The sequence below is a fragment of the Hemibagrus wyckioides genome, linkage group LG18 (genome assembly GCF_019097595.1).
Source record: "Hemibagrus wyckioides isolate EC202008001 linkage group LG18, SWU_Hwy_1.0, whole genome shotgun sequence".
NCBI lineage: Eukaryota > Metazoa > Chordata > Actinopteri > Siluriformes > Bagridae > Hemibagrus > Hemibagrus wyckioides.
The window spans coordinates 9615422-9640785 of record NC_080727.1 but is presented as its reverse complement, the minus strand read 5'-3'; the positions used below and the strand labels follow the sequence as shown (position 1 = coordinate 9640785).

At 40.6% G+C, this 25364-nt stretch overlaps 2 protein-coding genes across 2 annotated transcripts; one reads left to right on the top strand and one right to left on the bottom strand.

The window, feature by feature from the left end:
• Positions 1–1853: 1853 nt before the first annotated feature.
• Positions 1854–21657, top strand: taf1c (TATA-box binding protein associated factor, RNA polymerase I subunit C). The gene is made up of 15 exons (XM_058416402.1): positions 1854–2341; positions 3735–3846; positions 4603–4652; positions 4746–4841; positions 4942–4997; positions 5314–5552; positions 6284–6412; positions 7170–7287; positions 9070–9141; positions 9467–9602; positions 10253–10375; positions 10492–10669; positions 12944–13075; positions 15181–16653; positions 21518–21657. Exons 1-14 carry the CDS (start codon positions 2207–2209, stop codon positions 16647–16649), a joined length of 3045 nt encoding a protein of 1014 aa, XP_058272385.1. The 5' UTR covers positions 1854–2206; the 3' UTR covers positions 16650–16653; positions 21518–21657.
• Positions 19563–24662, bottom strand: ccng2 (cyclin G2). The gene is made up of 8 exons (XM_058416404.1): positions 24538–24662; positions 23554–23701; positions 22994–23128; positions 22579–22829; positions 22257–22335; positions 22070–22168; positions 21531–21727; positions 19563–20616 (listed from the first exon to the last, which is right to left on the bottom strand). Exons 2-8 carry the CDS (start codon positions 23656–23658, stop codon positions 20511–20513), a joined length of 972 nt encoding a protein of 323 aa, XP_058272387.1. The 5' UTR covers positions 23659–23701; positions 24538–24662; the 3' UTR covers positions 19563–20510.
• Positions 24663–25364: the final 702 nt, after the last annotated feature.

The window sequence follows — 25364 nt, the reverse complement described above, 5'->3', positions numbered from 1 at the left end:
TCAGTACTTTTTGCATCAATCGACCAATAGATTTTCTGGTTCAATTAGAATTGGTATTTAAACAGTCCTCTTCATCATGCTGTTCACATTTTGACATCATGAGACCAAGACAACACCTAACAATTGATCAACAGTACCTCACCATTGCGAGGCTTCAAACAGGATGTTCTCAGAGGAAGTGCCCACTGAGATTAGAGTGTCATCAGCAGGTTGCGACAGAGATACAGAGAGACTGGAAGAGTCACAGAAAGGCATAGAAGTGGACGTCCTTAGGCCACATCCCACATTAATGACCGCTTCATTGTGAACAGTGTCCTGTGAAACCGGATGATGAATGCCACTCAACTCCAGGCACATTTAAGGGAGGTGAGAGGCACCCAAGTGTCACATCAGACCATTCGAAACCTACAGGGGTACCTGACCACACCACTAGGCACAGGCGTCCTCGTTACGCTGGACGAGGGACCAGTGGGCCTCAGTGCTGTTCTCTGATGAAAGTCGATTCACGATGAGCAGAAATGATGGCCGCCAACAATGTTGGAGACGTCAAGGAGAGCGCTATGCATCAGCCTCTGTTGTGGTGGTGTTACAGTCTGGGCAGGTGTGTCTACTCAATACAGAACTGCCCTACATCTTGTGAATGGTACAGTGACAAGCCAATACTACCTGAATAACATCATTAATCCAGTCATTGTGCCCCTGCATGAACAACACAGGCCTAATTTCATCTTCATGGACGACAATGCTCCAGCTCATTGAGGTCGCATCATTAGGGAACGGCTGCTGGAGGCTGGGGTACCTCAAATGGAGTGGCCTGCACTTTCTCCAGACCTGAATCCCATAGAAAACCTATGGGATCAGCTGAGTCGCCGTGTAGAGGCTCGTAACCCTGCACCCCAGAACCTCAATGACCTGAGGGCCGCCCTTCAAGAAGAGTGGAATGCCATGCCTCAGCAGACAATAAGTCGACTCGTGAACAGCATGAGACGTCGTTGTCAAGCTGTAATTGATGGTCAAGGGCACATGACAAATTATTGAGACATTGACATTTTTTGTTGTGGTATACCCACCACTGTTGTTGGCTTTTGTTTCAATAAATTGTTTGAGATGAGGAAATCACCATTGCATGCTTCTACTTAAATGCCATACTTTCATGATATAATATAACTGTAGTGTGAACTTTTTACATTTTCCATAAATTTCACCCAAAATCCAAATAACTTTTTGTGAGTAGTGTATATATAGGACAGCCCCCTTAAAGTTAACCAGAGAAGAATGCTACTTTAACACGTTAACAATATTTATATATTTTAATAACGAAATAAAATTGAATTGTACTATTGCTCTGTTAGTCATAATATCATTTATTTCTAATAAAATATTCAAAACTGTATTTGGCTCATTTGTGTGTGTGTGTGTGTGTGTGTGTGTGTGTGTGTGTGTAGTTACAGAAACTTTTGAAAAGCACGTGACTTGAGGCTGAGCTCTGATTGGCTTGTTTAAAATTTTCCGACCCGCCCACTGTTGTTGTTAGCAAATCAATATTGTTTTTATATATTTTGCCTCGTGATTGGACCATGATTAATATGGAAGCAAGCGAAATATCTCGAAATTAAAGAAAATTCGGTTTTATCTTTACAAAAATGCCCTTTAACAAGGAAACATAGATAGATAGATAGATAGATAGATAGATAGATAGATAGATAGATAGATATTAAAGCATGAAATTAAAGCTGAAATTCTGATATATGCTATAACAGCTATAACAACTCTTGTGTAAGTGATTTTATATTATTATAGTGTAATTTAAGACAATAAAAATCTAAAATACTCTGACTTTTATTTTTAAAAACTACCGCAGTGCATCGTGGGTAATTCCTGGCGGTGGCTCAGCTGATCCTCGTGCAAGCGTGTTTGGTAAGGAGCGCGCGATAGATTAGGGAGTCGGGTCGTGGCCGCGTGCTCTGTACATACACACATATATACACACGTTATAACGCCTGTTATAAGCCGCCTGTTGTCCTCCGTAAAATAGCTTTTTATCAGTTCCTGGTGGAATGTGTAGTTATGGAAAGTTTCCGCGTTGCTGCAGAAATTAGCTAACCAACCTGAAAACAAACTAGCCACGTGAGAGCCAGTGAACTGGACACAGGCATGCCTTGACTTGTTTGTACCGGGATTCAGCCGGTGGGGTTCCCTCTGCTACATGGATTATAAATTCCCAAATCAGCTTTTCCCACATTTCTATCTGAACGGACCTTCGAGTTTAGACTGGACCCATGATTACGGAGGCTTGGGCTCCTATGGGCAGGTGCTCGAGACATCCAGAGAGCCGTTCCAGGTAAACAGAAATATTACAAAGTTTCTGTTCATGTGTATTGGGGTGGGTTTTCCTTGAATTTCCTGTGAATTAAAGATTCAGTGACTATAATTAAGATGTGAAATTCATTCAATTCATTAAAATGTATATATATGCACGTGATGGAATTCTGTCTGTTTTTGTTCATTTCTATTTTGCACCAATTAACAACTCGGGTCTGTCTGCGGCTTGACAAAAAATGACCGCCCTTTATTTTGTTGTGAAACGCGAATTGTTTCGGATCTGTGAATTATTTTCGAGGTGATGTGAAGCTGTAGTGTCTGAGGTTAGTTTTAAAGCTGGAATCTGTGTGAGAAACACGGTATATGGGGCAGGAAACACACCCTGAAGGAGTCCATCAGAGTGCGCCATGTGCACACATTCACATGCTCATTGACCATCCAGGGCTAATTTTAGAGTGGTCACGCCTAATACCAATGTGTGTGTCTGGGCGTTAAGAGGAAACCAGAGAACCCAAAGAGAACCCACACTGACACAACATGTACTGCATTATTATAATCTATATAAACTATAAAAAAAAACATTAGGAGAATATAATCCCTGCATGTATGGGTGGCATTAAATCCTAATCACGTACACTATATTGCCAAAAGTTTTGGGACACCCCTCAAAATCAATGAATTCAGGTGTTGTTTTTCAGGGTGTTTGGCTTGACCCCTTAGTTCCAGTGAAACGAACTTTTAATGCTTCAGCATTCCAAGACATTTTGGACAATTTCATACTCCCAACTTTGTGGGAACAGTTTGGTGATGACCCCTTCCTGTTCCAACATGACTGTACACCAGTGCCCAAAGCAAGGTCCATAAAGACACGGATGAGTGAGTTTGGTGTGGAGGAACTTGACTAGCCTTCACAGTACAGAGACGGGAGACTCGCAGCAATAATATATTCGAGTAGCCGAGTAGATGGTATACCTGGTTGTCATTTAATGTTTATGTGTGTCGGAGGTGGTCATGGGTAAATCTGGTGTTGTGTGAACACTTTTTCCTCTCTAGAGCTAACTGTGCATCTATGATTCTACATTGCTACACGCCTTGAGGACAGTGCTGATTTATTGGTGGAGAGGTTGTGCACCAAGTGTACCTGCAAACGTTTACCTTGTTTAACTGTCTCCTGTGGGTTTGATCAAGGGTTTCAGTAATACTGTTCCAAATACATCTCAGATTCTGGTGGGGTCTCTGTCTGCTCGCATCTGTGTATAGTTTACAGATAAATGGCTGCAGAACCATAAATCAGCTTTTAGTCAGTTTTTACCACTTCTTTTTTTGGCTTGGAATTGACTACCATTCAGAGAATTCCTGAGAGAGTTCCTGTGATGGAAACATGTTTTTAACACCATATCTCTGTGTCTCAGAGTCATGTCGAGGGAGAGACTCCATTCCTGTTTCAACCCCAGCGTAAGGTGGATGGAGAGGTGTGGGTCCCCACTGAGCCGATCGTAACACCGCTTCTCCCTCCTAACCCAGGTACACTACAGCTCTCACACGGCCCAAACCGCAGAACAGTGCCTGCTTCAGAATTCATTTTTCCATCAGTAATACACTTTATCAGAATACACTTGGGCAGTCATACATATACTTGTTCAGGGCATTCAGGTATCTCCACTGGAAACACTGGATTTATTACTTAAATGTTCAGTAATTTCCATAGTGACCACATGTGCAAGTAATATTTGCAGATATTTCCAAATTCTTTGGTGTAGCAACACATTAATTGTGTCAGTTTTTTGGATAATTGTTAAATGAGAGCAATGTTCAGTTACTGAAATGTTAAGTACAGACAATGTGGAACAATAGATTAAATAAATGAAAATTCAGAAGTCAGATTTCTGGTCAAAATTAGGACCCTAATTAGGAATAAAGTGGGTATAGAAAATGGATGGATGGATGGATTATTTTTAATAATAAAATAGTAAAAATAATCGTAATTTAAAGTCTGACATCTGAAGCCTGGTTTTAGATGTATTACAATAAAGCTGTAAAATTCTGTGGTTGTTGATCTTAAAATACTTATGTGCTCACCAGTGGCCAATTTATTGTCATTTACACAATAGATAACTGATGAAGTTCTTTTTATATTAAATATGTGGCTGATTTTTGCTATACCCAGTGATAGGACAACCAGTGACGACCAAAATGTGAGAAGTAATAATCTTAAGGGACTGGTCTATTCACACCGTGTGAAACTGACCTATTTCATTTATTCTATTTTCCTTTGCTCAGATACTAAGTCATTCAGAGGTCCTGTCAGTCCAGATGACTTCCCTGAACATGTACGTTTACAACATGGTGCTAGTAATTATTTATTAAACATTGCCCTCATGTTTAGCCTTGATAATTGGACATTTTTTCACCCTTCGTTATAGATGAAGTATTTCTATGTGCATCACTGCATGGATTCATTCTCGGTGATGGGCCAGCTGCTTGGAGAGCACTTCAGTTTTGACACCAGACATCCTAAGGTGGGTTTATATGATTCACACAGTTTGTACTGTTTTGTCTTGTATGTCAGCTCATCGTGAAATATATTTTGTTGTGTCTTTATTATCTGTTTTGTTCTAGGATGTCACCAGTATGGGTAAGATGATGGACTTTCTACACAACCTAAATTATAAAAAGTAAGTCTCCCATCCACACCACATACCTTTTAAAAATCTGCTTCTTTAATACGACCTTTCCCTTTTCACTCTTTTCTAGATTCTATTTCATTTTAAAGTTGTTGAATTGTTGGTTGGAGACAAAGAAGGGGTCACAGTTTCCCTTCAAAATGTATTTAAATGCTGTACAGTTGTCTTTTTTTTTTTTTTTTTGCCATTTGCAGTCTTATGAAGTATCAGTAAATAGGGATGTGCCCAGAATAATATAAGATGATTGTAATATATATGACACATTTACACAAACTGTGTATTTATTTCTTCCCTTTTTTCTTTCCAGGTGCGAGATTCAGTCTTTGCAAAGGGTGAGCCGCTATCACCACCTTCTGGGTGACATTATCCCTGACATTCCCTCCTCCCTCCTGGCTGAGCTTCTGCACAAGGAGCTGATCCATCAGGCGGAATTGGAACACTTCCAACCTGCCACAACCGGGGGCGCCCTCACCTACATCCCAAACCTCACATGTCAGAATGAAGCCTTTCTGATTTATCCCAGTGGAGAAGCTCTAAACTCCATCAGTATCCTTTTTCCTTCTTCCTGTCTGTCCTTGAGAATAACACTCCAAGTTTAAATACCTAAAAATCCTGCAGAACAGTCAGAGCTGCTCAGTAACACTGACACATCCCAAGCAATTGTTTCGTTGTCATTGCAATGCAAAACATATGTGACTATATGCATCGCAGCATTCACAGACAGAAATATAGAGAGAGTACACTGACTTAAGATCATGTATAACATGCCCTTGTCTTATTGCACTTCCTAATTGTTGACTAGTGGCTATGAGAGGTGAAAGGAAGGGGTTGTGGGCTGAAATATGCAACATGTGTTCTGTACACACTACATCACACCAGCAGAAAAATAGCAGAAGTGGTTTATCAGCCGGAGCTCTGTGTTAAACAGCAGCAGAGCTATTTAAATAGCGAAGTGGCTCTGATAATCAACACTTCGTGCCATGTACATGTGTCAAACATGTCTGCAGCTATCACAGAAAGTAATTATGTATGTGTGTCTTCATATACGTTTAAAGACGTGTCCTGTGCGTCCAATTTAGATATCTGCAAGTACAAAAAGCTTGAAAAGGTTCCAACAAAATCCTGAAGACACTGTGTATGAACTTTATCAAACACCTATCCTGAAGCAGATTGCTTCTGTACAGACTTCACAATGCAGTTACCTGTGGTGATATAAATGATGCATATTCAGCATAAGCCATCAATAGTTTTCAGTACTTAATTCAGCAGGTGCACAGATTTTCACCCTGTGGAGCTGGAATTCAGTGAAGATAAACCTCCGGGTGTGAATGTGGCAGAAAAGCCTCTGGTGTTCAACCTGGATGGAACAGTAAGGCAGGTCAGCGTGGCCCAGGTGGATGATGAAGGTAAGCCTAGTTAGTAATGAAGGTATATGCCTTTTAGTCTATACACCGGGGATGTGCAGGGGTATATGTGAATACACAATTAACTGTTTGGTGCAAGAGTATTCAAACACTGACATAAACTTATCAGATGTTTATTATGTACACCTTAAGTCAGTGAGTAAATATGGACTTTATTTATTCTTTTAGTGTATATGGGAGAAAATTGAGATGATCTGCATGCTGAGGGAATGATAATTATGTCTCTAGGATGTTTTTACACCGGCTGCTACTCTAATTCATGCCTGTGTTTTATTGGATCATTAATAACGTAACGTACAAATACCTGTTCTAACTGTCAGTGTGTTATAAAAATGCATTGTTAATGAGATCGCATGAAGTTTTGCTGCTTGTTGCTGAAGAAATTGTCGTGAATGAATTTTTGTACATTTTTATATTTTAGTTTAGGCTTTTCAAATAGTAAAATCAGAAAGTACACACGTACTTGGACATATTCTCATATAGAATAGAATAGACTTTATTGTCATTGCACAAGAAGTACAACGAAACTGTGGTTACTCTTCTCAAAACCAGTGCATTGAATAATTCAATATTCATTGGGGAGTATAGCTAAATATTATTTGTTATATTTTCACTGCAATTTAATTATCATAGTATGACACCAGGAGGTGCTAATAACCTGCAAATAGTGACTGTGCTGCTCACTCATCACCCTTTGGGTTTGCAGATCATATTTTTGTGTGTGTGTGTGTGTGTGTAGCTTATCTAGGTTTGCGTTCAGATCATTTCTGTGCAGCATGGGTAATGAAAGACCGTAACCACCCTCGTTCATTAGAGGTGGTGCAGCTGAAGCAACGAGCCACCAGCCTCAATGTCAGGTGTGCGACCTTCCTAAATTTATTAATGGTCATCTTATCATTTTATTAAAGGCCAATGCAAAAAAAGGTCAGTTGATGTGCAAGAATATATTAAAAATGGATCATTTTAACAATCAAGACAAGCAGGTGACTATGTAATTTATGTATATGGGTCAACACTAAGAAAAACAAAACAGCAAAGAAATCATTTGATTTAAATACATACAAACATTGGGATGATTTCATGTACTTTATCACTTGTCTTCTAGAATATTGTCCAGTAAACTTCTGATAGGTGTAACAGAAATTCAGCACATTGTAACAGTGTTGGTGTTACTATAATCACAAATGATAGATAGATAGATATGTGCTTTATTCATCCCAATGGGAATAATGGCCAAAAATCTAACGTATTATTGAACAGAAGCTTAAAAATATCTGTCATAGTAACTAACCTTTGTTCAATTCTTCAGCAAGCATTATTTATTAATATTTTTATACATTTAAAAATACAGTTCTGTCTTAATTGTGAATGCTGCTGTTATACTGTGCAACAGTGAAAACCCTTTTTCATCTATTAGCCAAATGTTCATAATCTTTTACCACAATTTAAGTTTAGCTCATACGGTTATCTGTTATGTCACCTGGGTCACATATGAGCCTACTGAACTAGTCAAAATATCAAACTAGTCTTTGAACTGAACTACATGCCTCAGTCATGCTGCCTCTTTGCTAGGGTTATAAATTGACTGAAACCAGTGAAGAACACAGCGAGGCTTTGTGAAGCTGATGTACTGTTGGCATTCATTAACACAAAATCAAGATAAATTCTTTTCTCCTGCCCAAGTGACGTGATTTAATATTAAAGAGAACGCACTTTATCTGAGACCTTGAAATGACAAGGTACAGTGAAACCTTGACTTACGAGTGACTCAACTTACGAGTTTTCCGAGATACGGGCCGTTGCTCGGTCGATTTTTTTTGCTTTAAGATACAAGCCGAGATCTGAGTTATGAGCGAGCGAGCTTACGCCACCCGCCGCTTGGTAGCCCAGCGAGGGGTCAGTTCACGTGGTTATCTCTCCAGGTTGTGCGTTGGCGCTGTGTAACGACGCTTGCCTCACTCATTTTCCAAACATTTTGAAAGGGAGGAAGAAACAAACCTCCCTGGACAGGTTTTTATTGAAACGCTCTGCAAGTGAAAGCGAGGAAAGTGTGGCAAAAAAGGCAAAAGTCAGAGAAGAAGATGATCAAGTGAAGTGAAAAAATAAAATAAAATTAAATTAAATAAATAAATAAATAAAAAGTAGCAATTAAGTTTAGCGATTAAAGTGTAGCGATAGAGCACGAAATGAAAAACTCCGCCACCCTCCTCCGCCAATCTCCTCCCACCTCCGCTAGCATCTTCGTCTGATCTTCAACGTAAATACACTTAATAAAACCAGTTTATTTCTTTACATTCTCTTTTATTATGTATTATTATTGTTTTATACATTATTTGTTATTTATAAAGTACATTTTTCTTATTTAAAAAAACACGTAACAAAAAAAATTGGTGTGGTTTTTGGGGGGCTGGAACGGATTAATAGCATTTCAATTCATTTTAATGGAGAAATTTGATTTGATATACGAGCAAATTGAGTTACGAGCTCGGTCACAGAACGAATTAAACTCGTAAGTCAAGGTATTACTGTACTGGCTAAAAAGAAAAAATATTGTGTTATAGAGTCAAGAAACGCCAGACTGTTGTGAGGCATGCAGACATTAAACTCCTTGTTCTTTTCATTTCTTTATTTCTCTGTAGTCCTCATGTATCTGGAGAGTTTATCGTAGCCAGCGAGAGCGGAGCAGCCTATCTCTGGATTGTGGGAAAAGGGTGAGTGTGTGTTCACGTCACTGTGTGAGAGTGTGTCTTCTGCGTTTGTGTATAAAACGTGCTGAACTGTTCATGTTGTCAGAATGTTTTAGAACTGTGTGTGCGATCAAAGAATGTGATGTGAACACCATGCTCGACGTGAGGAAAACAAGTCTTGTTACAGCCCCAGGCATTTCAGCAGCCATCCGAGGAGATTCATTACATCATTAGATAATAATGAGTGACAAAATGTCTTCAAAATAAGACATCATTAAACATCATTAGGGTCACAGTGAAGTGTAACAGCATATAAAGAATATGTAAATGGTGGTTTTTAATATTCCAGGCTGCAAAAGGTTCGAGATGAACGGATGAACCTGTACTTCAATGCCAAGTCTCCCTGGCGATGGTGCGAGTTCACGGCTCATCCACGTGTGATGGTTTACGCTGACCAGACTGGAGCTGAGCTCACAGATATGAGGGTATGAAGACGCCCACCAACCAGTTTCTCCTGTTCATTTATTTGTTTATTTGCTATGTTTTTTGTTCAGTGCCAAATTACATGTAACTTGTTAGAAAGAAAGCTTGTGTTTCAAACAAAAAAAACACCTCGTTGTGTCAGTTCAGAGATACCTCAGTACATGACCATCCGGATCCAGTGATTTCTGAAGTGCAGAAACTTCAGTGAGTTCATGTAGACTCTTATAGTGAGCAGATTAACTATACCAGCTTACTTCTGTTTGGGGAAATACATTGTTTTAAAGTGTTTCCTTATACAGTAGGGACCAAATGTTTCAGTAGACAACCAATCAGTTTAAAAGACTATCAGAAAAATCTCCTATGTTGATATTTCGAGAGTACATTATCTAAAACTGAGAGCAGGTCTGAGTAGGTTTGAACTGTATGTTGGTTCAATGTAAATATTGTAAATGTAAATAAGTGTTGATTAATCTGCAGATTTGATGTGATTTACCAGAAGCTAAATATCAAATGTGTTTGTAAGAGAGCTCAGAAGCATCTCTGAGGAAATTCTGATCGCTGATGATTAGTTTGTTGTAATACTTTCAGTGCATTTTGTTTCTGTTATAATCAGGTTATTATTGGACACTGAATGAGACCAATATTTCCACAGAGCAGTGATTGTCGCACGTTATTCCGGATCGGTGGAGCGGCTGCTTGTAAGAGTGGAGAGAGGGTGGTCTTGGGCAAATACCTGGCCGAAAGCCACGGCTTTCACCACCTCATCACTACACAGGTGAAAATAAATAGTACGAGTTACACACCTTAATAGTTATGCTGTGGAAATCCATGTAGCAGACACGCATTTATAACGGACTGTGTGTATTACTTTACAAATTGTTTTGCTCGTAGTTCTCTGCATACCTCCTGGATGAGCGCATGCCCTGTGTGCCTGCCCTGAAGTGGGAGCACATGATGGAGTCGCCTCCCTGTTTTGCCCACGTTGTGCCAGCTTCGGGTCAAAACAAGACCTCTAAAATCCTCCTGGGAGCACAGAGAGCACAGGAGACTATGTTGCTGCAGTACTCTGGTCAGAACACAAACTTAATGGTGTTTTTAAATTATGTTTGTTATATGAATACAGTGAAATGTATGAAATATGGAATAATTAGTTTCCAAGGAGCAGAAACGCTTCCCTGTCGATTGGCTGCAGGTCAAGGAGCTCACTCAGGGTACACTCAGCTGATCGCACCCCACTCTGGAGAGCTCGCCTATCCTGCTTGGTGCTGTTTCCTAACCAGGCTGTGATGCTTCCTGTCAGACTGTGTTACCCTTTCTGCCTGTTTTTATGCTCACATTTTCCTCTACCAGTGTGCTAATGTAAGCTTCCAGGATGAAAAATTAATCCAAACCCCCCCCAACAGCAGTGCAATGTAAAGAGTCGCCTAATTCATTTGGAAAATAATGGTGGCTCCTTTACTCTTTTAATAACTGGACTCGTGAGCAAAGTGTAGATCTTGGTGAGTGAGGGGAAAGGAAGTGATGCTTAGTACCTTCAGAAGTGAAGTATAATTCTCATAGCTTCTGCTAATATTTAATGATCATGTTCCCTTTTTCATAATTATACACTATATTGCCAAAAGTATTCGCTCACCCATCCAAATAATCAGAATCAGGTGTTCCAATCACTTCCATGGCCACAGGTGTATAAAATCAAGCACCTAGGCATGCAGACTGTTTTTACAAACATTTGTGAAAGAATGGGTCGCTCTCAGGAGCTCGGTGAATTCCAGCGTGGAACTGTGATAGGATGCCACCTGTGCAACAAATCCAGTCGTGAAATTTCCTCGCTCCTAAATATTCCACAGTCAACTGTCAGCTGTATTATAAGAACGTGGAAGTGTTTGGGAACAACAGCAACTCAGCCACGAAGTGGTAGGCCACGTAAACTGACGGAGCGGGGTCAGCGGATGCTGAGGCGCATAGTGCGAAGAGGTCGCCAACTTTCTGCAGAGTCAATCGCTACAGACCTCCAAACTTCATGTGGCCTTCAGATTAGCTCAAGAACAGTGCGCAGAGAGCTTCATGGAATGGGTTTCCATGGCCGAGCAGCTGCATCCAAGCCATACATCACCAAGTGCAATGCAAAGCGTCGGATGCAGTGGTGTAAAGCACGCCGCCACTGGACTCTAGAGCGGTGGAGACGCGTTCTCTGGAGTGACAAATTGCGCTTCTCCATCTGGCAATCTGATGGACGAGTCTGGGTTTGGCGGTTGCCAGGAGAACGGTACTTGTCTGACTGCATTGTGCCAAGTGTAAAGTTTGGTGGAGGGGGGATTATGGTGTGGGGTTGTTTTTCAGGAGCTGGGCTTGGTCCCTTAGTTCCAGTGAAAGGAACTCTGAATGCTTCAGCATACCAAGACATTTTGGACAATTCCATGCTCCCAACTTTGTGGGAACAGTTTGGAGCTGGCCCCTTCCTCTTCCAACATGACTGTGCACCAGTGCACAAAGCAAGGTCCATAAAGACACGGATGACAGAGTCTGGTGTGGATGAACTTGACTGGCCTGCACAGAGTCCTGACCTCAACCCGATAGAACACCTTTGGGATGAATTAGAGCGGAGACTGAGAGCCAGGCCTTCTCGTCCAACATCAGTGTGTGACTTCACAAATGCGCTTCTGGAAGAATGGTCAAAAATTCCCATAAACACACTCCTAAACCTTGTGGACAGCCTTCCCAGAAGAGTTGAAGCTGTTATAGCTGCAAAGGGTGGACCGACGTCATATTGAACCCTATGGATTAGGAATGGGATGTCACTTAAGTTCATATGCGAGTCAAGGCAGGTGAGCGAATACTTTTGGCAATATAGTGTATCACATAGGATAGAGGTGCATAAGATATTTGTGTAGGTAAGATGCACTATATGGCCAAATGTTTGTGGACACTTTACTATCCAAGTGTTGCCACGCAGTCAGAAGCACACAATTTTATAGAATCTGTTATGTATAATGAATGTGTTTTGTAGCATTACAATTTCCCCTAACTGGAACTAAAGGGGTCTAGACCAAACCTGTTCCAGCCTGACAGTGCACCATGCACAAACCTTGATTTGTCAAGGTTGGGGTGAAAGAACTTAAGTGGCCTGTACAGAGCCCTGACCTTGACTCCACTGATCACCTTTAATGAACTTGAACTGCTGACTGCCCCAGGACATCATGACATAACCTCTGAGATACTTCAAGAATTATTACCTGACAGGATTGCTGCCATTATTAATATGAAATGGAGATTAGAGAAGGTTTTTTTTGTTTGTGGAGCCTACAGCACCGAAGTAGCTCACTGTGTTTTTTTTTTTTAATAGGTGGAAGAGAATGGGCATGCCAAGCAGACGGTCCAGTGCAAAAACTGTATAGTCCGTGTGAGAGCCTGAAGATTCAGCAGCTTCCGCACAGACGGCACAAAGCACAAGCGAGGTTGGCCACACACGCCGCAGGTGAATGCGGGTTTATGTTGTCCACAATGGTGCATATACACTGACTGATCACTTTAATAGGAACGTCTTCTCATTTATATCAGTTTTGATTTATACAGATCAGCCAACCATGTGGCAGCAGCACGATGCATAAAGTCATGCAGACACAAGTCAATTAATGTTAATCAAACATTAGACTGGGGCGAACTGTGATCTGTCACTTTAACTGTGGCATGGCTGTTTGTGCCTAAAGGGCTGGCTTGAGAATCTGCAGATCTCCTGAAATTTTCACACATAATGCACAGTTTGCACGTGGGAAAAACATTAGTGAGCGATAATTCTGTGGGTGGAAACGCACCTTCTTGATAAGAGAGGTCGGAGGAAAATGGGGGTCAATTAGCCAAGAAGAATGTAGTAACTTTTTACAAGTGTGGTGAGCAGAAAAGCTAGACAGATTTAAAAAAAAAAAAAAAAAAAAAATCACCTGGTCTTTATCTGGTCTTCAGTCGTCCAATTTCAGGGTGTCTATGCCCATAATCAAGGCCTTTCAGCTCGAAGAACCCCCTCTCACGCAATGCTTGTTGTTTTTCACATCATCCTGTGTCAACTCTATAGACTGTTGTGTGTGAAAGTCCCTGAAGAAATCACATTTTTTCTACATTCTGAGGTTTAGTGTGAAGATTAACTGAAGCTCCTGGACATGTATCTGCATGATTTTATTGTATTGTGCTGCTGTCACATGATATCTAAGCAGGTATACATGTGTTCCTGGTAATGTGGATAGTGAGAGCCTTGCTATGAACTTAAGCCAGAAGACTTATTTTGACGGAATACAGATCTTCTGGAGAATGTTCCTGCCGATAGTTTAATGGCAGGTTCTTGTGTTTGGGTCTGGCTTTTGGCATAATCTAGTTTTTATTGTAAAATGATAGTTCTACAAGTATTTGAAATTCCAAAATCTCTCATCCAGCACTTTTACAGTTTATGAAACAGCATTTTGAAGACATTTGGCACATGTAAGCAAGATCATATGAGTGGGACTGCTGTTTTGCTGCATGTCAGCAAAGCACTGATTATCTTTTAGTTTTAGCAGCAACAAACAGGGTAATGATTCCATAAAAAAATGATTACACATCAAGTTTTTCCAAACAGACTGACTATATCCCAGAGCGCTTATGTTGGGTATCAGCACTTAAGAATCATCATATGTTATGATGATCAGTGTAGTTAGTTGCGTAACTGTCAACTGTTGCATTAAATTGCAAGAGTGACCCTTTGACTTGGTGTACTTGTATTTTTTATTTTTTTGGCAGTTAAATTCGCTTTGTGTTCATGTATAATACTTTGACATTTCATGTTTGTGTGACCACAGTGTACAAATAATGTTCCTGCATTACATTATTTTGCTCATAACTGTGGATACTCTATCACGTTGACCTCAGCTTTCGAAATATTGCATTTGACAATTTTTCCTCCTAGATTTCATCACTTGCAAATTCTCACTGAGCAGCCAGCCCTCCTCGATCATTTGACAGCTACCTGCTGGGGAAGCTGAAGGCAAATGTGTGCACAGTTCACTTGGAGTGAAGCAGTATCTCTGTGCCCTCTACTTTATACATGAGCTTAGTTTAGACAGCCTCAGTTGCCTAGTGTCACTGTGATTGACCGAGGGAAAAGAGTACACTGTCCCTCCCACTCAGAGATCACTGCTGATTTTGGTTCCTTGACCCATAGCCAGAGAAAGCTTTAGCATTATTTGGGATTCGAAGTGATCCCCTGATGAACACTTTTTTCTGTTGTACCTCTCTGGAGCATGTGCACAGCTATTCAGACACAGATTAACTATTTGAGGCACAATTATCCATCTACACAAATGACAGTTCATGTGTTTGTCTGAAGCTATGGCCTTATCTCAACTGCTGGTATTGACTGGTGCAGTTAGGGCACTTTATCATCACAGAACTGGGTTACTTCACTGTTTCATCACATTCATGCAAGGATATGGCATATGGGCAGTGATACAGTGGCTGTTTTATTTAATATGATGGTTTATATTTTATGCACGTTCGTTCTTCTTGTAGACAAAAACTTTGCAGTGAAGTTAATTCTATTTTTGTCTCTTTCAGGCGTAACTGCAATGCAGAACAATGGCTTCCTGTGTGTGCTTCAGCTCACAGAGGCCGGGGACATTTTCTACCAGCTGCTAAGACATTTTGACCCAAACAACTTGGTGCCACATCAGTCAGACTCTGTAGAACCAGAATCCAGTACACTCCAGTACACAGTAGACTCTGCACTCCAACACCAAGTTTCTTTGGAAGAAGACAGTGACTTTGAAAGGGAGCGACATCAGCGTATGCTGGGACAAATAGAACTTCTGGTCAATGAGAGTAATGATGAGCATAACTCTCGTACTTCAGATGATAATAAGGTCCCTACAGAAGAAGGGATTAACTCCAAGCCTGCTCATGTTCTGGAGTCATCTGGGTGTTCTAAGAGTAACGGTGCTCATCCACTGAGGCCAACGGTCCCCAAAAAGGCTAGCCGCAATTTAAAATTAATCTGGAAAAAATGGCTGGAATCCTTCTTGTCAAAAGCAGGAGGACGCAAACGTAGCTTGAAGCACAGGAAAATAAAGACCAGTGCTATAATACAGTGTAAAGTCCAGCAAAGAGACAGGCTTGAGGAGGACAAGTTTAAAAGATTGAGGAAAGACCAGGCAGAGATCTTAAAAGCCAGGAAGCTGCTTGTTCATGGGGTAACATACCTGCCTCCTCTAGAGGTGACCCCAGTTACAGATGAGGTGGACCCCGAGGACTGGCCAGATGATCTGAGTCAGCGCATAAGTGCCTCGTGGAGGGATGGTTGGAATAACTGGTGGGAAGAAAAACTTGGTCTTAACCGGGACGCCAAGATTGAGGCCCTGCGAAGGAAGCGCCGTCAGGCAAAGAGAGCAAAAGCCAGAAACAGGGTCTCACTTGCTTCAAGCTTTACTTCATCCATCAGCTACCAGGACGATCTTACGGAATGTTCATCAGCCACAAGTCAGTATCTGGGTTCAGATGCGGAAAGCATCATTAACTCTCAGAGTGCACCAGAGTGTGAGGAGGTTTCTGACCAGGAGGTACTAGCTAACAGCACAGATTTTCACAGAGCGAATCAGAGCACAGAAGGGGTTTCAGAGGTGGTAGAACCTGTTAAGACTTCTTCGAAAAGCCCTCAAAAAACAAAAAGCTCTGAGCAGGACAAAGCCTTTGGTATTTGCCAATCCCCTCCAAGGGACTTCCAACAACTGCCAAGCCAGGCTCCTTCCATAGAAAGCAACTCTGTACTTTTTTCTTCCCCACTATCCTGTCTGAAGGAGTCACATCCTGGCCATGCAAAACAGAGACATGGGCATCAGCAGCAGCAGGGCTACCACAATTCCTTTTTCAGCTCTCAAGAACTTGGGCAGAATGAGGAGGCCTCTACGTCTGTTGGTTTGATCCCCACCAGATCGCGGCCTTCTAGTTTTCTGTCACCATCGCGGGCTTCATTGAGGGCCTCTTCACAGGCTTCCCAACCTCAGAAAAAGAAGTCTCGAATGGGATTCTGAATTTGTAAGTCGCAATAACCAACATTTTTATTCTTTACTATAACATGATTCAGAATTGGTAGATTTTTCCCCCAGTATTCAGCAAGGCAGCATTTTATGAGCTGTTTGTTACATGTATGGAAGTTGAACTACAGTTAACCTTGATCTATTTTTGACTATGTGGTTGCTGTACTTTGTTCCCATTAAGCTTTCAGGTGGTATTTTATTGTTCTGTAAACCTGCACTAAAACAAGCTGCCAGTAGTTGTTGACTCATCCCAGTTGAGTTGAAGGAACAAGATTATTTTTATTTGGTACTGTTCAGAAAGTAGTGGCATGAAATGTGGTGGAATTCAGTCAGGTCTAGCAGCAAAGAAGTGTTACATATGCTATGTTGCCAAAAATTTTGGGATGTCTGTCTTTACATGTACAGGAATGTAATATGGAGTTGGTCCATCTCTTTGCAGCTATAACAGCTTCTACTCTTCTGGGAAGGCTTTCCACAAGGTTTAGGATTGTTTTTATGGGACTTTTTGACCATTCCCCTAGAAGCGCATTTGTGAGGTCAGGCACTGATGTTGGACGAGAAGGCCTGGCTCGCAGTCTCCGCTCTAATTCATCCCGAAGGTGTTCTATGGGGTTGAGGTCAGGACTCAGGTTTCTCTGCACCAAACTCACTCATCCATGTCTTTATGGACCTTGCTTTGTGCACTGGTGTGCAGTCATGTTTGAACAGGAAGGGGTCATCCCCAAACTGTTCCCACAAAGTGGGGAGCATCACATTGTCCAAAATGTCTTGGTATGCTGAAGCATTAAGAGTTCCTTTCACTGGAAATAAGGGGCCAAGTCTAACCCCTGAAAAACAACACCTGAATTCAATGATTTGGAGGGGTGTCCCAAAACTTTTGCCAATTTAGTGTATATGGTATTGGCTAACGTAGAGGATTTGTGGTAGTCATATTATGATGGCATTTTGAGTTTAGTCACTAGAATATTTTTTTCTAAATGACCAGTAACAAACAAATGTAGTTAACTGATGTAAAATTGTTTTTTGAAAAATATGGTTGTGAAAGTGAATGCACAGCTCAGAAACTCTAGCTTAATAATTGATGAAGGATGTGATGTCTACAGCAGGATCTGGGCCATTTTTTTTTTGCCTCAGGCCTAAGTAGCCATTAAGCATGAATCTAGCTTGGCTTGCAAAACATCATTTCTGTAGTAGAAACTTAGGGACTGTTATAGGGGAAAATAGTAACTGAAAAACATGAGCACTGACAAATTGCTGTGGTGTTCGAGGAGTAAAACACGTTTCTGTTCACATGCTCCCATCGTGATGTATTTTAAGGCTATAAACTTCCTTCAGTTAATAACGACACTGTGTGGTCAAATGTATGTGGACACAGTTGTGCCTATATGTGGTTGCTCCCACAAAGTTGGGAGCACAGAATTATCTAAAATGTCTTTGTATGCTGTAGCATTATGATTGCTCTTGGCTAGAACTAAAGGACACAAGCATGCACAAGGCGAGCGCTATACAGACATGGTGTTGCAAGATTGGGGTTGAGGTCAGGGCTCTGTACAGGCCACAGCACAGTGTTCAGCCTTTCAGATGACTTAGAAGGCTAACTGCACATCAGAGCTTCTCGTTTAACATCAGGGCCTGACCACACCAAAGCTCTTGCAGCAGAACGAGCAAAAACTCCTATAGCCGTCCTTCAATGTCTAGCAGAAGCCTTCCCAGAGTGTCCGCATACTTTTGGCCATGTAATATAATATGTTACAGATGCAGCTCCTGTGCAAAACGAAAGGATCTTTGGACTCTAAACAATTTTTATTTGTATACCTCATTTAACAATGGGTATTATTACAAAGCAGACACATCCTGACTGGGGAAACTTTTGGGGAAGGACAGAGGTGTGAACATTTCATTTCAGGACATGACAGTGTTGTGAAGCAGTAATACATTATTCCTAGTATTGGTGGAACAAATTTGCCTGAGGCAGCACAATACAAACTATGATTACAGTGTCTGGCTTCATGAGAATGCAAGCAGATTGCTATGTAACTTGCTATCCATAAGTCAGGGTGAGGCACTTCCTCTTTTCCACTGTGCAGGATGAACTGCCAGAGGCACTGTGACGTCCGAGCAGCTGACTCCTGACGTCATGAATGTGAACAAACAGCTGAATGTTTTTTTTTGTACTGGCTCACTGAGTTTGTGCAACACAAACATTTCCTTAGAAGGAAGTAATCAAATAATGAGTCTCTCATAGCACAGTGTTGATGGAGATTTTAGAAAGATACGTTATCACTGAACAGGTTTTTACATTCAACATACTGAAGGAAAACGGCTTCCTGAAACCAGTTGAATAATTATAGGGAAATGTTTGATGCGGTTAGTGGTGATGAACATCTGATGGTTGGTGCCATATTTTTTTTAATCCCATAAGAATGGCTTACTCCTATAGTGGATGTCTGATGTGTGGGATGTTTCTAGCAGTGATGTTATAAAAGGAGGGAGAAATTTCAGCACTCTAAAACTTAAGGGACCAACAGGGTCAGGTTTTATCAGCCGCACCTGAATACGTTTTTTGGAATTTTTCCGTAATGGTCAGTGACAGACAAAATGATCGATTTTGAGAATTGAGAATTTACAGGAGAGACGTTGCTCGGCTAGGTAGCGATACATGAGATGCTGCGGCTATTGAATGCTGTATTAATGAAGGTTGATGATTGGGAACCGACCGGTTTGAGCAGTGTAGAGTTGAAGTACAAGAGCTGGACAGAGCAGGGAGTAGAATGGAAGTGTGGGATGTCGTGTAGGAAACCCATGACTACAGAGAATTTCGAGCAACATGATAGAGGGGGGAGAAAAAAAAAACTTCAGTACAAAATAAATCTTTTGTTCTTGTGTAAATAAAAACAAAGACTCAGATTGATTTTAAAAATATTTAGTTTTATATAACATGACAAAAATAACAATAATAAATAAGTTAGTATCTACAACTTACTATACATTTTTTTTTTGTACATTATACAAATTTACATTTTTTTTGTATTGACATTTTTACATTTTGTGGCATTTTTTTCCCCATTTTCTTTTGCTCACACATACACACACGCATACACACACACGTTCAAGGTTACTGTTTTGCTCCATACAGACACATACTTTGGCTAATTTAAACCTAACCTATTCTGGCAAGTCTAAGGGTCGCATCACCACAATTGTATAAGGAAGTAGAGCATACATACGACAAAACACAAACCTGACTGTCTCGAGCTGAACACAGTCTGACGAGCGATGGTACCTGCCACTTATCCATGACTATCGTTATACAAAACTGTGCACAGTACTGGGGTAGACGTCCCAGAATTACAACAGTACTAAGATGTTGAACAGTCTCACAGATCTTGAATGATTCTGTCTTCTCCTGGAATGTGGCAAACCTGAACATGCACCAACAAATTATTAAAACACTGTAGATAATGTTTGTTTTTTTCCTTTAAAGGTCTCTGGTTGTAAACTTTAGCTGCCTGTGTTGTGCAATTTTTTTTTTCTTAGCTTAAAACCGTTACAAAAAGGAAGAAAGGCGGATCAGTAATAGCTACATTAGATGAAATAGAATATTCGAGAGATTTAAATTAACTTCAAGAAGAAAAGCCAAACACCTGGCCATACCACATTCTCAAGTAACGTCTTGTGTGGAACCCAGGCACTGTGGCTCTTTAACAAGGAGAGGTCTGGGTGGTTGCTGACATCACAACAGAAGCTGGAGTTTTGTATATCGCAAGGCAAGACGAAGTTGCTGCTGCCATTTTTTTTTTTACGAGGTTACTTTCTGTAGAATGGCCTCTGGTCAGCTGAGCACCTTTAGACAGCCTACTTCTTCTGAAAGTGGGCAGGGAAATAAGGCCCCTCTGCGTCGCTGCCCAAAGAACTGCTGAGAGACTCCTCCCCCGAGCTCAGATCCTCACTCCAGTCCTCACTGTAGACAGGACGGGACAGAGAAACACATCAGACCAGTTGCAGATGACACAAACACACACCCTGCCTTAGTCACACGAGCTACATTTGAAGTCATTCTGTCTTTAGCACGTAATGATCTGTCCTGTAACACACCTGTGATCTGAATGTTCTTTATAAATAGATATAGCGTCTGTTCTTTGTTCCACCCAAGTGGTTGTTTACAGTTCCTTCCATTATAACCAAGATTGAAGGAAAGCTGTTTTTGTTTTTTTTTTCAGGACATGGAACTGTATTAGTTTTTGTTTCACAGGTTAAAACAATCTGTTTTGTCTGCTGTTGGTAACTATGGTGAACTGCTTACTGAGTATGTGACCTCTCTTATCTGTGACACATCTGTAGCAAATGAAGTGTGTAAAGAGGCGGGCCCGAAATCCAGGGAATGTTATGCTAGGGTTGGGTAGTCTCTGTCCAACATATTATCAATGAACTGAAACTGGAAGCACGGACAGGGCGTGTTTTGAGATTCCCCTAAAAATCCTCTGGTTACAAAAAACTTCTACAGCTTCCTCATTTTGTTTACATGTATGCACTCTTGAACCCATAATGCCTTGCTAAAACATTGCACTGTTTTTCAGGTGGTCAGTTTTCAATGACTCTATTGTTTGTGATTAAAACTTGTAACGTGATCCAGTTTTGGATAAGTCCAGGATTTGCAAAGAACGATTAGGGTTATCCCATATTGCCCATAAATCTACTGAAGCCCCTGTTCTGCCCCAGACTGGCTCTTTTCAAACATTTTAAAGCTATTTTTTATATATAATATATATATAAAATATTGTCATGGTTTTTTTTTTTTTGCTTTGAACATGAAAGTGTGTAAGCTAACCAGGGCAGTGAACAGAAAAACTGTGTGTGCGCAGGTCCAGTGTGTACCTCTCAGTCCAGCCGTCTTCGGGGATCGTGGGCAGCTCTGGTGCACCGCAGTAGCTGTTGTGCAGGGTCTGCGCCGTGCGCCGGGACACGATCCACACCAGCTTCCTGTGATTGGGTTTGGAACATGTAGGCGAGGAGTACTGCACCAGGCACTGGGCCACCAGGCCTCTCCAGAGCTGTAGCTCCGTCTCGGAGACCTGCACATACACACAGCAGTGGTTACATAACACAGAGGTGCTTTGGGTGTAGTGTGCTGATAGGCGAGGGTCAGGCTGTTACTGAGCATGCCTGGAATTCTTTATCTCTCAAAGAAAGCAGGGCAGATTTGTTTAGAGACCAATACAGCTTGCATCACCACTGAGGGCAAATGTTAAGTGCTCTACTCTTTTTTTTTTCTTTTCTTTTCTTTTTTTTTAAACCACTCAATTTTCTAGTTTTATATCATGGTGATATAACTATAGCTAATGTCTAAAAACATGTTGTATTTATAAAATTTGCTGTGTAAAATAAACTGGCCAAATATTTTGAAATAATCTTACGCTTAAGTGTCTTTGCATGGACTGGGTGATCTCAAACAGCTCCACCGATTGCAAGGCCTCAATCTCTTGTGTTATAAGCGACAAAGCTAGCATCGATGGCTGCAGGACAAAAGGGATCAAAAGAAATGTCAAACAATTATAGTCAAAAAGTCTAAATTGCTCGTAGATTTGTAGTGTAAATACTTACTTTTGCTTTGGAAAATACAATGCGGCAAAGGCAGGCTTTTAGCTGGGCTTCCAGCTTGTCTAGACTGAGGATTTCTTTCCTGCAGATGAAAAAGATATGCTTCATAAGCTTGAAGTAAATCTTAATTTTTAATACATAGAGACACACAGTAACCAGCCTTCTTGCTATCTGTGCCCTTTGGTATATGGCAGAGTCTAATCGGGTGTATGATGCCTGGCTGACCTATATAGTGTACAATAAGCATCTGAACAATGGTGTACACTGAAATTCAACGATATTCATCTGCCTGTTACTTTCCCTCATCACCTATTCAGTGTCTCACCTGCTCGTGGTATGCACCAGTATGATGGCATGGTACAGGTGCAGAAACGTTAAGGCAGTGATGGCTTGGAACTGGAAGTTGAGTTTCTCTGAGATGATTTTCTCCATGCGCCCGAGATCAGACACAGTGAACTTGCACTGGCTGATGCGGATCAGCTCGTGTGTTGACGACACATCACACTTATCCTCCACCACTCTGGCAGCAATGTGGAGGCAACCAATGCTGATGCAGGCCAGATGTTTGGGCTGAACCTATAAGACAAATAAATATTTCAATTAGAATTTGGCATAGTAACGTTAGTGGGTATTTGGTTAGTTTAACAAAAAACAATTTAGTGAGTTGACGTATTTAGCCTCAAACGCAGGGGTTGGTTACAACAATAACTGAATGAGGCACTACAAGCATGAACGTGTACCTTCATCATAGCTAGAAATCTGTCCAGCAGATTAATGGCTAGGACGAAAGTCTGTGTGCTGTAGCCAAAGAAACTGGTCAAGCTCCACAGATCCTCCACTTTGGCATTGCGACATTTTGCAGAAATTCCATTCCCCTGGTGCAGAAAAATAAAAAGAAAAGTTAGTTAAGCATGAATTATCATTGTGCATGCTTTATTTAATATCACATTAATATTAGATCATTGCATTTTTAGCAATTCATCTTTTTTTATGTTTAAATTAGTCTTTTGATCATGTGTTTATAGATAAAAAGCTGTTTCTTTTCAATACTATAATGAAAAAAGCACTTCATGGATAATTTCCAGTAATATAAGTAACGTTAAATACAGAGGATTGATTATTGACATTTACCATTAAACACACTTTAATCAGGAGAAAACAAACACTTTTGACATTATATACCAGGCCTGTTGGTCAAAATGTCGGTTTGAAGAAGATAAAACAGCATGTTTTCCAGTCAGGATACTTGTAATGGATTTGATTGCTATAAATATAAATCTGGGCGGTTCGGATGGATTACCTCAGGGTTCGACTCGATCAGTTTCAGTCCCGACTCCTTGGGCAGATACTGGCTCTCCTGCTCCAGCTTCAGCTCCAGCTCCTTCATAAGCCCGAAGGCGTCCATGTCGAGACTCGGGGTTTTTGTCTTTCGGTTAACTTAAAGTAACCTTTAGAAAATAAATAACACAAATATTGGTCAATGTTTTCTCGCTCTAGTTAGTGACACTGCTTCAGGCCGGATGGTCAAGGTTGGCCAAGCCCATCGGCTCAGATTTCCACCGTTAACGCCTCCTTCAGCAAAGAGATCAAAAATAAAACGGCTACACAATCTACATTCGATTACTAAATATATATAATATCACCAATAACACCGCGAATACTTTATTCATCGTTTTATGCACGAAAAAATATCTAATATGTTTTTAATCGGAGCTAGCTCGGTAGCTGGGCTAGAGGTTTTTTCCCCTTTTGAAAAACATAGGCGGGGGGAGGGGCTAGGTACAGCGTCCATTTCCTTGGGTTGTGTATTTAATGTTTCTGAATACAACATAAGTGACACAAATATACAAGTCATAAACATGATATGTATGTGTATATAAATAGATACCTGATGATATATATATCTGATAAATCCCTTCGATTTGAAACAACTTTGTGACAAATCGAGCTTGAGAAGAGCTCTGCACTTGTCGCTAACCGAGTAAAACATCAATTTACGCTATATTTTATTCACAGGAATAACATCAACAAACAGAAAACAGTTCGTTTATTAGTACTCATGTACCAATAATCGTTACACAAAATGAAATTTGTACTGTGAATCAAACTGGCTGTTTCCAAACCAAGTAACAGGAAGGGTTTAAAACCCAGCCCTGTACAAATACTTGGCATTCATTTCTACACAAAATACCATTAATGTTCTAGATGATCAAATACATTTGATACAAATCATAAACACACCCTCGTACCAAATATATGTAGATTAAAAAAAGTGAAAATCTACCTGAAATGTTAGATGGACATCTTCTTGAACAAGCTTTCTGTCTGTTTTCTCTTTTCCCGAGTCTTTTTCCCTTTTGTTGATGTCGACCGTTTCCACGCCCTCTGCGTGACGTCAGAGCCTGCACGTACGAAGCGTACGGTAGATTTTCTCGTCTTTAGGATAAAAATTATAATTTATCACCACCGAAAGACATATTTAACGATTGATCCCACTTATCTTTACATTTATGTCACGTTAGTGTTTATGTATTTTACATGACAGAGGAATTTTTGAAAACATTTGCCAGCTGTATTGACGTTAAACCGGACCAATGACGTGCTTCGAAATTTCTTCGTTCAAATAGTCCGCCCAAAATAAAGGCTTCTGATTGGCTGATCCCTCACGTACTCAGTGCGACTGCTTGTTCCATTCTCATTGGCTGGTCATTGTTGTGCGTGATGATGGGGACGCACATATTTCACAGCGAAGCTGTTGTTTTTGTTGCGTTATGGCAAATTAGTGCGCCATTTATCAATAACACTATAATATTTGTACCAAGCAATAACATGATATTTATAATATTTTATTAATCCCCAAATGTTTTGTTTAGATAAGTTTACATATTAAGATTTGACCTCAAAATTAAAATAAGGTTGTGGGGAGACATAACGTTTTTCATATACTTATCTGACTATGGTGTTATTTTGCATACGGAAATGGTAACACACATCCTGATAAACCAATATAGCTGTTGAAATATATTAACCACATTCTATAAATTTTACCGTCAATATAAATATATATATGTATTTTTAATTTCGGTCGTTTTTGATATGTAAATATTATGA